General features: G+C 36.1%; 1 protein-coding gene across 6 annotated transcripts in view; it reads right to left on the bottom strand.

Moving 5' to 3' along the window:
* Window positions 1–6,559: 6,559 nt before the first annotated feature.
* Window positions 6,560–13,253, bottom strand: part of LOC136762825 (CXXC-type zinc finger protein 5) — a 45,243-nt gene continuing 38,549 nt past the window's right edge. For 4 of the 6 annotated variants that reach the window (XM_066716369.1, XM_066716367.1, XM_066716366.1 and 1 more), the window contains exon 3: window positions 6,560–7,535. In XM_066716369.1, the coding sequence (XP_066572466.1) occupies window positions 7,491–7,535 (45 nt within the window). In that variant the 3' untranslated portion in view covers window positions 6,560–7,490. Of the gene's footprint in view, window positions 7,536–8,698; window positions 8,769–13,253 lie in introns of all 6 variants that reach the window. The other 2 variants (XM_066716371.1, XM_066716370.1) reach the window with 2 other exon arrangements.

Raw genomic sequence — 13,253 nt, 5'->3', positions numbered from 1 at the left:
CTGTGTGCCCGGTGTTCGGCTCTGCCAACCCGGGCATTTACTGTTATTATTGTAAGTAGTGTTTTGGTTTGTAGTTAGGGATTGTTTATGTTTAGTTAGTGCTCGAACAGAGCTAGGTTTTGTTTTGCTTTTTGACACTGTGCCTGCCATTGAGGGAAGCAATAAAACAACAGCGATCGTGTTTTGTACCCTCTGCTTGCCTCCCTACTGTGTGTTTCATGACCAGACCCCGCCTACATACAAGCCCTTTTTGTGACAGGCCCCCCAACCTGCTACAATATAAAATGACATTCAATAACATTTTCTCTCTGTGCACGAACAATAGGCAACATTTTGTTTGTGTGGATATTGGGCACAACATGTTATTTGTTACCCACACTGTACACCTGTATTGTAGTTACTGTAGCAATAATCAGTTATTTCCACTGAACACACAGAGCCGCGGAGACTGTGAATAAACCCGAAGCTGCGCCTGCGCAAACCTGTGCTGGACGGGCTTTCTCTCCACTGTGCCTTAACCGCGTGAGGCTTTAGACAACTCCACAGTGTCTAAAACTAGAGGAGCTGCGTTTTCAGGGTGTTTTCTCGCAGATATTTCCTTGATTTAATACAGCGAAAATGTAAACACTCCCACTGTATTGTTGGGCGGGATTAAATACAATTTTAACCAGCCGCTAATAGCAAACTACACAACTGTACTTTAAAAATTAGAAGAGAGTAGCATCAAACTAAACATGAAAGCGCGACTGAGTACAGTGGTGTAGTGCTGTAGTAGCGGCTCCGTGAAAGCTGGGTTTTATTCTCTCGCGTTGTGCAAAAAAGCAGCTGCGAGAAGGTCGATACCTTCCTACCTTTAATACCACGATAGTTTAGCAGTGCGATTTCCATTCGCATACATGCCGCTAATGCTACTAGCAGTGCTAACATTTTTTATTTAAACCTGCCCTAAGACTCACCTAACTCTTCTTGACGAAAACGTACCTACCTCCCAAATAAAAGAAAGCCAGTGAGTCTTCCGAATAATTTCAAAACCTATACTACCTACTTGAAAGAAAACGTGCTGCAAAAGAAATACAGAAAAACAAACGCTGTCTGTAGTAATTAACACAATAACACACTTAAAAGACACACTTAGAAAACATTGCAGGTAAATAAACAGTGTGCAACATAATCATTGTAGCAGTTATGGCTCTTCTCAAAGGCCCCAGGACTTTTATAGGATTGACTGAAAGGGGCACCTGCAGCGTATCACATCAAATGGAAAGGGAATCCCCATGCAAATAGTGCATGACATCACCACGCAACGTCACACACACACACAAAGGTAAAAAACAAACAAGCAACCGGCAGAATGGAGGAGCACAACACTTGAGTGCAATTGTACAGGAGAGCTGAGCCACATGTGAATAAACAACTAAATTACAGGTACAATCTGAAAAGATGTGTCTTGAGGAATCGCCGGGAGGTGGTTAGGGACTCTGTGAGATGATGGTCTGAAGGCAGCTTAGTGCGGTGGTCGAAACAACGGTGGTTGAGGGTCAAAGTCTTGAACTGAATGCGTGCCGGTATCGGGAGCCAGTGGAGGGAGCGCAGCAGTGGAGTAGCGTGTGCGAATCGGGGCAGAGAGACACCAGACGAGCCGCAGAGTTCTGGATGAGCCGGAGTGGACGGGTAGTGGATGCAGGCAGGCCGGCCAGGAGGGAGTTGACCAGTGACTGGACGAGTAGCTGAGTCGAGTAGTCGGTGAGGAAGGGACGGATCCGGCGTATGTTGCTCAGGGAGAATCTACAGGTGCGCGTCAGCGTGGTGATGTGTTGGAGAAGGAGAGCGCAGGATCGAGGATCGAGGGTGACTCCTAGATTTTTAGCGGAAGAAAAGGTAGAGCGTGTCATAGATTTTAAGGGGATTGAGATGGAGAGGTCAGCAGAAGGTGAGGAGGAGGGGGGAAAAAAGAGGAAGTCAGATTTGGAGAGGTTGAGCTTGAGGTGGTGTGAGTGCATCCAGGTGAAAATTATTATTATTACTTCTTCTACTTAAATACATTTTAACCCATAATCCAATATCAGAAAATCATACAGATCAGGTTCAATTTAAAATTGAGCCACATTAAAAGGAACACATTTGACGTGTAGGAATTACACATCCAAAAAAAATACCAAACACAAAACTCTGGTGTGATGCAAAAGGTGATAATTATGCTACACAGTCTTGGAAGTACAATGGGAAAGTTGGCCAATTAAATCTGGCAGGAACTTATTTTAATATTATCAGGTCTCAGTCGATTATTATTTGTTTTGTGTTACTTGTTTTGTTTTTTACTTTTATCTTAAAATATAACAATCACATAATACACCAGTACCACAGCCTAGAGTGCAACAGCAAAAATGGGTTCAGAAATAGGCTTTGAATTCAATCACTTAATCATATAAAATGAAACTTGAAAATAGTACTGCATGAAAAAGTAATTGGTAAATTATAAGTATATACTTATATTATATATTATATATTATACAAATAACGGAAACCCCTCACACTTTAAGCTAAAATGTTATGTAAAACAAATAATAATAATAATAATAATAATAATAATAATAATAATAATAATAATAATAATATGTTTATAGCAACATAGGAAAGGCTAAAAACAACAGGTTATCTTGATCCATATGTAATTTAACATTCAGACTTAATTGTCACAAACATTTTGCTTATGTGAAATTACAAATTTTTAAATTGTATATCAGAAAATAAATAAATAAATAAATAGTTGTGTAAATCACTAATAATCATATGACTTATATAAAACATCCTCTTTTCTATATTAGTTCTGACAGAAACACATTTAAGCAAAGTTGCGTAAATATTGCAACAAAGTTATGTCCAACACAAACAAATCACAACCTTAGGGCAACAGTCTAAATTGTTATGGCAATATTGTTTTGTTAGTTGGGTCCAAATCAAGCCTTTTCTTGATGTATCTTAGTAGTTCAGGCACTACAATGTAGCTTGATTTAAAGAGTTAAATATACCAGACACCTTGGTGGCTTTTACATTAATTCTCTTAATGAGCAGACTGATGTGAGTCAGCGAAAATCCTAAATCCTCATCACATTTCGATCACCAGGTGTCTGATGAGTCATGGTAGATAGCTTTACAATTATTCACATATATTTTTATATGATCTGCACAATTACCAAGTTTACTATACATGCTATAGTGTTTTTTTTCTTCCATGTTAATTTGATGTTAATCCTTATGCATATGCTTATGCACATGCATTGCAGATGTTAAAGATGTTAAATCTTTATCAGGAAATCTATCTATTCATTAATTCTGTTGTTATGTGTTGTTACTTTTGCTTCTTCATGGAAATGTCACAACCCTCATTTCTTTCAGTACAAATGTGAATATATCATAAGGACCAGGCTAATTGTTTGTTTTCAGTGCTCCTCGTCCCTGTTATACTTAAGCCATAGTTTAGCAGTGATTATTTATAACTAAGCAGGAAAGTTCTTTAATCTGTGGTATGTAAGTTTCACCTTTATACACGTGTGTAAACCACTAATTAATACACTTGTCATTTCCTTTTCATCGTCTACCATTAATATGTTAATGAATAATCTAGTTATGTTACTGTTCTTTTTCTGATGCATGTTATAAAACAACATTTTGTACTAGTTTCTGTCCGGAAGGTAAAATGTTTTTCTCTGCCCATTTTTGGTTTTGATCCATTTCACATCCTTGCAAAGTGCTTCATTTATCCTTCTGGTTTTCTGAAGTCATCTATTAAACCATTTAGATCAGTGTTTCCAAGACTTTGATTTGTTTACTTGCTGGATGCATTTACTCTTTGCCTCAAGCAATACATGTTTGAAATGTAACTATCCTCCATTCTCGTATTGGTTATGTATCTATCTGCCCTCAGATCCACTTATTTTAAACTTGGATTCATTCCTTTATAGCCTCTCGAATTGTAAATCAGACTACCTGTAAAGTTTTAAAATATACTTCAAAAGATTTCATGTTGTAGTCCCAATTCCCAAATGTTTCTCTCACCCTTCTATTCCTTTTGTCTGTTACTTGAAAAGAAAAGATCAAAACAAGTGCCTTCTCATTTGGGTGCTTTCACAAACTAGTTTAGAAAGTAGTCCTTTATCAATTCTGCTAATTTCATTCCAGCTTCTGTTCTCTTATTGGAAACCCACCTGTTCAGACTGAACTCGTAGATACTAAACTCATCCTGCCTTACACTGCTGTGCACATTTTCCACTGCATGTTACACTCATGCATGGAAACTCCTGTATGGCTGTGTGTAATATACTTAACTTTTTGTTAGGTTTTGGATTTTACTTACCATTTTGTTTACCTGTATGTATTTCATTGTATTTGCTTATACTGTTACAAGTTGCCTTGCATAACAATTTTATCCACATAAATAACTATTACTAATAACGCATTGATCTGTCAATTAGACTTTGCCCCTTTATGCATGGGAAGTGCAAGAAAGAGATTTGTTAGGATTTTTGTATCAATGCCAAAAGATAATCAAATCAATAAGCTAGTACCAACCAAATTAACATAAAGGGCGAAATGTCTTATTATAATTTGTAACCTTTCAGAAACTCTTATGTAAAGGGTGTCCTCCATTATTCGTTTCTCTCATTTCTTACATGCATCTCTGATTTCTTTGCACTGTACAGCAAGCTTCTTTGTCTGTGCATATAGTAGTGTCATACTTATGTCACTAAGCCCAATGCATATTTATGTGTGTGTATGAGTACATATAAGTATGTATATATACGTATACATATATCCCTCCTTAGCATCTCATCTGCCCATTATATTTATCCCTATTACTTTCTAGCCAAGGTTCAGTGACTCATTGTTACATGCTAGGGCAATAGCTACTATGTCTAACATTTTATTCTTCATAATGCTAGCATTGAGGTACACATTTTTAAAGTCTGGGTTATTTGAGATGGTGTCTTGCCTTTGAATATTTTGTATATTTCTACTTCCCTTTCTTCCGCCTGCAGTTCTTCACTGAAGTCTTTCCTCTTCTATTCCAGTTTAACTGCTTCTTTGTAGATCCTTCCTCAAAGCAGGCTTGCCCCCCTTTTCATTGAAATGCAGTCCATACTGTCTGTGCAGATAGGCCTTGCTGAAGAAAAGATCCCAATTGTTGAAGGAGATGATGCCTCCTTGGGCACACCAAGTCTTTAGTCACGCATCACAGTTTTGTTTTTGTCTCTGTATGTTTCACATGGTGCAGGCATTATACACCACTTCTCTGGTCCTGGTCTTCAAACCTCTGTTCTTGTTCCACAGGAAATTAAAATCAGAGTTTAAATTCCTTGAACCTGCCTATATACATGTCAGCCTGTCTTAGGGTTAGTTATGACCAAAATGGAAAGCTATATTCATACGGAATCACACAACATTACAAAATCTGCCACCCCCCCTGCCCCCGGCCCCCTTTATGCTGGAATTCAAAGTTGTTGACTGGCCATCTGCTCCTACACACTGAATACACTGAAGATTTAATTCGAGTGCGTACATCTTGTTAAAAGAGTGTTATAAATTTACAGACTGCCTGATGTTTTCATTTGTATAATTCTACTTGTCTCATCCTAGTTTCCTCCACTGAAATATTAAAAATATTATCCTCAGTATTTTTAAGTCTAACCCTCTTTAAATCAAGAACTGCTGTAGGATCTGACATCCAAAAACCCTTCAGCATGTTAATCTTTAATCAATCAATAATATGACTTATGGTTTCTCCTCTCACATTATACCTCATGTTTATTTCAAAATACAATTAAAATACCACATACAATGTATGTGTCTGATTAAAGATATATAAAACCCAATTTAAATTAATATTCTCAAAGATTTTCACAAAATAGAAAAGAGTTTGGCTTTGTACATAATTCAGTAACAATTCCAAAATGTTTGGGTGGATGCTTATTTTAAGATGGAAGGGTTCTGTAGTTCAGTAAAATTATTTATCAGTTTTTCAGTACAACATATACATTTTCAAATGGTGTCAGTTTTTTATATATATTTTAAATATATCTGAGGTTCAATCACACTAAGTTTTATCAATGTCACTGAAAAACTAATTTGGAAAGTGTTTAGTACACTATCAAGGAAAGCCATTCTCATCAACACAGTATAATGTTAAGATTAGTTGCAAAAACAGTACTTTTTATGTCAAACTTTTAGCAACAACATTTTATTTTATAGAAATTAAATTGCAATCACTCTCACATTATTTTAAACATCCTATCTATTTTCACATTTCTTTTAATATTATTAAAATATAAAATTATAGTAAGCACCCAAAGAAATATCATTGAAATGTCATTATTACATATTCCGATACCGTAATTATCACTTCATTTAGTTCACGGACGTGAAGTGAAACCAGAAATCCTAAAAAATATATATAATTAAAAAAAAATTCAAGACTTTTTTCAAACTGCATTTTTAACAGAATGAAGCATTGTATTTAAAAAATACACCATGCAAAAGTAGACATAGACTTCAAAACTGTAAATCTTGACACAAATACATGCATTCATTTTTATTCACAAAACCAGCCCAAATTGCTAAATTAATACAAACATCACTGTTTTTCAAAGATGTAGATCTGGTAACTTAAAAAAAACAAAAAACTCTCAGTGCTTTATCTGCTACAGAACCTCAGCAGTACGGTATGCATTTTGTGTGTCTGTCAATATTTATAAAACTGAAAGAAAACCACAATTAAACCCTTGTTTGTGACACAAAATACTAAAATTAAGGCTGCCAGTTTAAAAAAAAAAAAAAAAAATTAAAGAATGAAGAAAATAACAATTGGGCAGTTAGGAGCTTCCAGAGACACTTCCCAAGAAAGAGATCTTGTATTGGATAAGCACAGCAATGCTGTGAAACTGGTAATAGTTTCTTTTTAATCAGAAAATGGGATTCTACATCTTTAATCTTTTTTTTTCTTTTAATAACAAACATTGAGCAATTTCAAAACTATAGATTTATGACATAAAAAAAACAAAAGTAACCAATCAAAAATACAGAACGTGGTAAGTAAGAACAATGGTGCTAAATTACAATAGTGCTTGTCATTAGCCACTAGTTTTAAAATATAGCTGTAAATTTACATTCTCTACACAAGTACTGTATCTTTCCACACATAAACGACATAAACACCAAACACAGAAATTAGTTGATTGTCCACACTCAGTCCATCATTTCTGTTTGGCAATGAACAGATCCATGTCAAAAAATCACTTAAAACTGCTGAAAAAGGACAAAAGGTACCAAATGGAACATAGAAAAAGGAATGAAAGTTGCCATAGACTTTTATGTTTATTTTTGGTTCAGGAAAAGTAGGTGCATCCATTAATTTTTCAGCCAAATATCCTTGCCCGAAACAATACAAGCAAGCGGTGGCATTGCACTTGATGACAGAGCTTTGGGGTTTGTTCTTATTACTGGAACCATCGGAAGGCTGCTCCTGTCGGCAACATCACCTTCTGAAAAAAAGAGAGAGACGTCAGAATTAGTGAAAGGGAAACAGCAAGAACTTAATACACTGTCTTGTGGTCCTTTATTTGCAGTATAATTATGAATCACCTACTCCAATTAATTTATTGGTTTGATTAGCAGGGGAAGAGTGATATCTTTCAAGGTAATCCTCCCACAAGTCTGATAAGATTTTAATTGCAACTGGTAACTACAGCTGAAAAAATATATTATGTATTATCATAATAAAACAACTGTATGCAATCCTGTTGAACTACACTTATTAATGCATGGGGTTAAACAGTTGTATTCTCATTTTGTTAATGTAGTAAATATATAAACTGTACCAACAGTATCTATGAACCTGTACAATGTCACTATATAGTGATGTATTCTATATTGCTTCATTATTACAAGCAGCAGTAAAAATACTTTGCTACTACTCACACACAGACACAAATGTTATAGCTTGAAATGAATGGATAGTCTCCATCTATCACTTTTTACCCAGCCATAATATTGTGAATAATACTTGAGAGACACTAGAATATGAAATTATTTTTTAAGTCTTTTTAAGGTATCAGTATTTTTTCAAATCTGTCCACATGGGGAGACATGCTGTCACACTACAGCTATACATAAATATTGAAAGGGAAACTGGCATGGTTAATAAAGATATGGTTTTATGCATCTGTATGCATTGCTATAGTGTATAAGTAAGATGTTTACCACTGTTCCAAATCGATTCTATCATTTAGGTAACTTAAAACTTTACATTTTAAAACTTTTCAAAATAATGGCAGTTGTCAAAAGCCAACATGCAGGCTCCTTCATGGTTTCAGGATGTGTTTTGTCATAACTTCCTAGATAGCAAAATAAATTCAAATTCACTGGAGTTGTCTTCCCCATGGAAACACATTATTCAACTGAGTACTTGTGTTTCTTACTCCTTATTCTTACATTTTGATAATAATTATAGTTTCCATAGACAACATGCAGTGTTCTGAAGATGGAGTTATTATTTTCTCCTTTCCAACAACAAAGGAGATTAATATGCAGTAGAAATGTTTTGTACAAGTAAACAATGTGTCATTCAAAAAAATAAGCAATCTGCAGTGATAACTTTGATCCCACTGCAATCCAACAGTTGCATCGCCACAATCATCCCACTCACCTTCCCTGGTTTGTATGAATAGGTTAATGCACAGTAATGTATGTTACAACACTCCAGCCTGAGGTGCCACCTACAAAAAAACATGATGATCATATTGCATGTCGATATTATTGCTTATCATGTTTTGTCCAAACTGAAATGGAAACATTCACTTCTACAGGTACCCAAGCAGACGAAAAGCACACAATGAGAAATTACCTAGCTAAAAACTGATTTGTTACTATGTTAACAGAATTTGTTATTACACTTAATTTCTGCATTATAATAATATCCAAAAACAAATATGTGATGTGAACAAGGTGTATGTGACAGTGTTTGATTGTTTATTTGTACAATCCATCTCCACTGCACATTTGTTTCCTGTTGTTGGAAAAGAGAAGAATAACTTAATCTTTACTGTTTTCCCCACAGTCATGCGCACTGCAACACTTCATATTGTCTATGGAAACTATAATTACTACCAAGCACTAAGAATATGGAGTAAGAAATACTAACACTCAGTTGTCAATAATGACTTGAGTTGCAATAGAGAAAACAAATCTGGTGAATTTGCAGTTTTTCCACTATCCAAGAAGTTATGACACATCCTGAAATTCTGAAGGAGCATACATGCTAGCCTTTGACAGGCACAATTATTTTGTAATTTTGAAATCTTCAAGTTTTAAAAGTCGCTAATATGATTAATCTGGAAGAGTGATATATAAATATATCTTACTTATACACTATAGCAACATATACAGACACATAAAACCATAATTTTAAGAATTGTGCCAGTTTCCCTTTCAATATCTCTTATATCTTAAAAATAGGATAAAACTCATTTACATACCACTGACAATTGGTTAGACTCTCTTAGTAAACACCTTTACTGGAAAACTGCATCTATATCAAAAGCTAGACATTGATAATATGAAACATGTGTTCAACACCAGATACATTTATAGTTGCCAACTATGTATATTGGCCTTGGATTGTTGTTGAAAAGTAGCAGTGTATCCCTTCCAAGATGTTCTTTAAACAAGGTGATGCAGTCCAAGGGGTCTATGTCAACTAAGTTGACTAAGGCTGCGATTAAATCTAAACTTTGACCCACCCGCTAACAGAAAACTACAGAACTGTACTCAGTTGCGGCTTCATTCATTAGCGGGTGGGTCAAAGTTTTTATTTAATCTGGCCCTAAGAAAGCAGCTTTGTCTGCAAAATTGGCATCTCATACATTGTGAAACATGCTTTATGGCATATCAAAAAAACTGCAAAGCCCCTATCTATTTAATTCAGATGCCAAGAGTCTCTGTCAGGTATTCATCTTCTACTTCCTGGGATCAAGGTCCAGCTGATACAGTGCAGCAGCCAGAATACAAACTAATAACATGACCATGTCACGCTGTACTTGTCTTCACTAACCTATCCATTAGGAATTAAACTAGTTTTTCTTCTACTCTACCAAGAACTCCATAATGCTCATTACCTTGGTGATCAGATGACCCCTATAATCCTGTACAACTACTTGGAAGCTACTTATACCTTCAATGACCACATTTAAATTCACATTGCACCATTTCAAACTTGATGGTTGCCATCCAGCAATACCTCTTCATTATCATCATCAAAAGCAGAAGAAGTTTCTCCACTGCTGAATGAAGGCATCCCCAAGATGTTTCCAGTTATTTAAATGTACAGGAGTCCCCTGAATAGCCATCACGATAGTGCAAATTTAGGAAAAAAAGCTGGAATTGTAATTTGTGATTAGCAGCTGGATTTTGCTTATAGGTTTTGATTTGTTTCTGGTCTAAATGTTGTTTTCATACCCTGATTTATTAGTGTTGTTATTTTTTATTTTATTGAAATTATTGTGTTACATGTAATTGTTATTTTGTTCAGCCTATAGTATTGGCTACCTAATACTTCTATTCGTATGAGCCAAAAGAAAACTTCTAGTGCTTATTCCATTGTTTGCAATGGAAAACAAACTCTGAAAGTCTGTCACAGACTGCACAATAGGCTATACGCGATTAAGGAAGATTTCATATATATTTTGTGCTGTATCATTTGTTAGTTTACTTGTGCCATGAACCACATCTTGTGTGAATGGCCCTTAAGATGGGTATCTGGGGGACCCTCCTTCAAAAATATTGTATCTTCACTCGTACCAGTTACTGTTAGAGAGCCTCTTAGCTGCTCTTTGTTTCATGTCTAAATTGAAGACACATCTGTTATCTTTGGCACTGCCTTCACTTTATATATTTCTTACAACCATTGTTGTATTTGTGTCTCACCTAACCATGTTATCATGTCAACTGGAACAGAATTCTGAATCTGACCATCTCTGACAGTATTACAAATATCAACTTTGTATTCAGTATTTGAAACTGTATGTGATTGTTTGTGGCACCATAAGTCCCTTTGACCACAGTTAAAAAAAAATTAAGTTGTATCTGAACCTTGAAACTGTGGTAACTGTATTGACTTTGAAACTTAGTGTTCACCCCCCTTGGACTTTTTCATATTTTTGTTAAGTATTACAACCTGAAATCTTGATACATTTAAAAGTTTTTTTTTTATTCTGATCTACACAACTTACTCCAGTTTCAACAAATCCACTAAAAAACAGAAAAGTCTTCAATTAGATTATAATATTAAAGTATTCACCCCATTTGCAATGACACTCATTAAGCAAATTAGGCAGGAAACTCACCTAATCACACACAATTATAAGCCAATTGGATGCCACAGAAAAGCCAGAGAATTTAAAATTACCCAAAACAGCATCCCCTGCAATCTTTTTGAATTCACCTCCATCTCCCCAGCCCCTGGCATCCTGGTTCCCGTGTCAAGTGGAGGGTGACAGCTGTGCTGCCCCCTGCCCAAAGCTTGGTGCTGGTCTGGAATGCAAAAGTTACCAAATTGAAGGCGGGCAGGGACCCCTTGAATGTTAGCCCAATGCCAGAAATATGTTAAATGATTGTAACACTGTCAATAAACTATAGATTACTGCATTAATTGTTCTGAGGGAACTAAATAAGCTCAGATAAAACCAGTTGGCTTCAGGAATTAAAATAATAATTTGAATGGAGTGTACCTGTGAGCAGTAAAGGTGTTTCACGTGATTTTAGATTTCTGTCTCTGTAAAAGTCCCACTGTTGGGTAGTGCATTCACAGCAAAGATACAACCATGAAGACCAAGACATTTAAAACAACTATAAAGTGGGATAAAGATTTGGAAGGTATACAGCACCACCCAGAATCTGCTTAGTGAAGGCTGTCCTCCCATACTGAGCAGTTGGGTAAGAAGGGCATTGTTCAGAGAAGCCACCAAGGCCAATGACAACTCTCAAAGACCTACAGCATTCCAATGCTAAGATGGAAAATTGAATTGAATAATGTAATTATTTGGCCTAAATGCAAACGTTATGTCTGGCACAACCCCAAAACAGCACATCACCTAGGTAACACCATCTCTACTGTGAAGTATGGTGGTGGCAGCATCATGATATAGGGATTCTTTGCATCGGCTGGGACTGGGAAACTTGTCATGGTATAGGGCAAAATGGATGGAGCTTAATGCAGGCTAATCTTTGAGGAAAACCTGTTTCAGTCTGCAAAAGACCTATGACTGGGACAGAGATTTAGCATTCAGCAGGACAATGACCCCAAGCACACTGCAACAGTATAGCAAAAGTGCTTTCAAAACAAGAAAGTGAATGTTCTAAAGAGACTGAGTCAAAGCCCAGGCTGATTGAGTTAGATTGAGAATCTGAGGCAAGACTTGCAGATTGTCTAGTTGGATGGGGATCGCTAGTGGACAGCAGAGCTTGAACAAGTTTGCCAAGAAGAGTTGGAGAATATTGCACAATCCATTGTGCAAACCTGGATTTACTCCCAAAAGAATCACAGCTGTAATTGCTACCAAAAAATGGTTCTACCAAGTATTGACTTTGTTTCACAATAAAAAAGATATTTCCTCTTCAAAGAGTTGAGTAGGTTGTGTAAATCAAAGGGGAAAAAATCTAATTTAAATTGATATAAATTTCAGATACCACAACAGTATATGAAAAAGTCCAAGGGGGTGAATATTTCCTAAAGGCACTGTATATTTAACTAGTCACTCACCCGTATCTTGAAGTATAAGGGTTAATGTGTTTACAGGAAAGTTACTAGCGTCTCCGAGTTACCTACCATTACTAAGAGTTAGCCAGGGAAGCATTACTAATGCCAGTCCCCCCAGGCAAGGCCGAGAGAGAGACAAGGCCAGGAGAGGCTGAACAGCAGCAGCAGCAGCAATGTGGCACATCCAGAAACACAGCATGCTGAAGGAATCAGGTTTCAAGCCAGTGCAGCCACCATTTCTCAGACTGTGAGCATAACAGTTCACAACCACAATCACATTTATATTAAAAGAACAATACTTTGCCATTTAAGAGACAAAACATAATTTGACTGAATAATTAGATTCAGTGCTACAAATATAGCATTTTGGAAATAATTGTGTTATTTCTTCTACTTACCAGCTTGAAAGCTGGCCATTGTTTATTTGCTTTGTTGTATCCCTACCTCT

The sequence above is a fragment of the Amia ocellicauda genome, chromosome 11, assembly GCF_036373705.1.
Source record: "Amia ocellicauda isolate fAmiCal2 chromosome 11, fAmiCal2.hap1, whole genome shotgun sequence".
Classification (NCBI taxonomy): Eukaryota; Metazoa; Chordata; class Actinopteri; order Amiiformes; family Amiidae; genus Amia; species Amia ocellicauda.
Note: the sequence above shows the minus strand (reverse complement) of the source record. Positions and strands in the feature narration are given on the sequence as shown.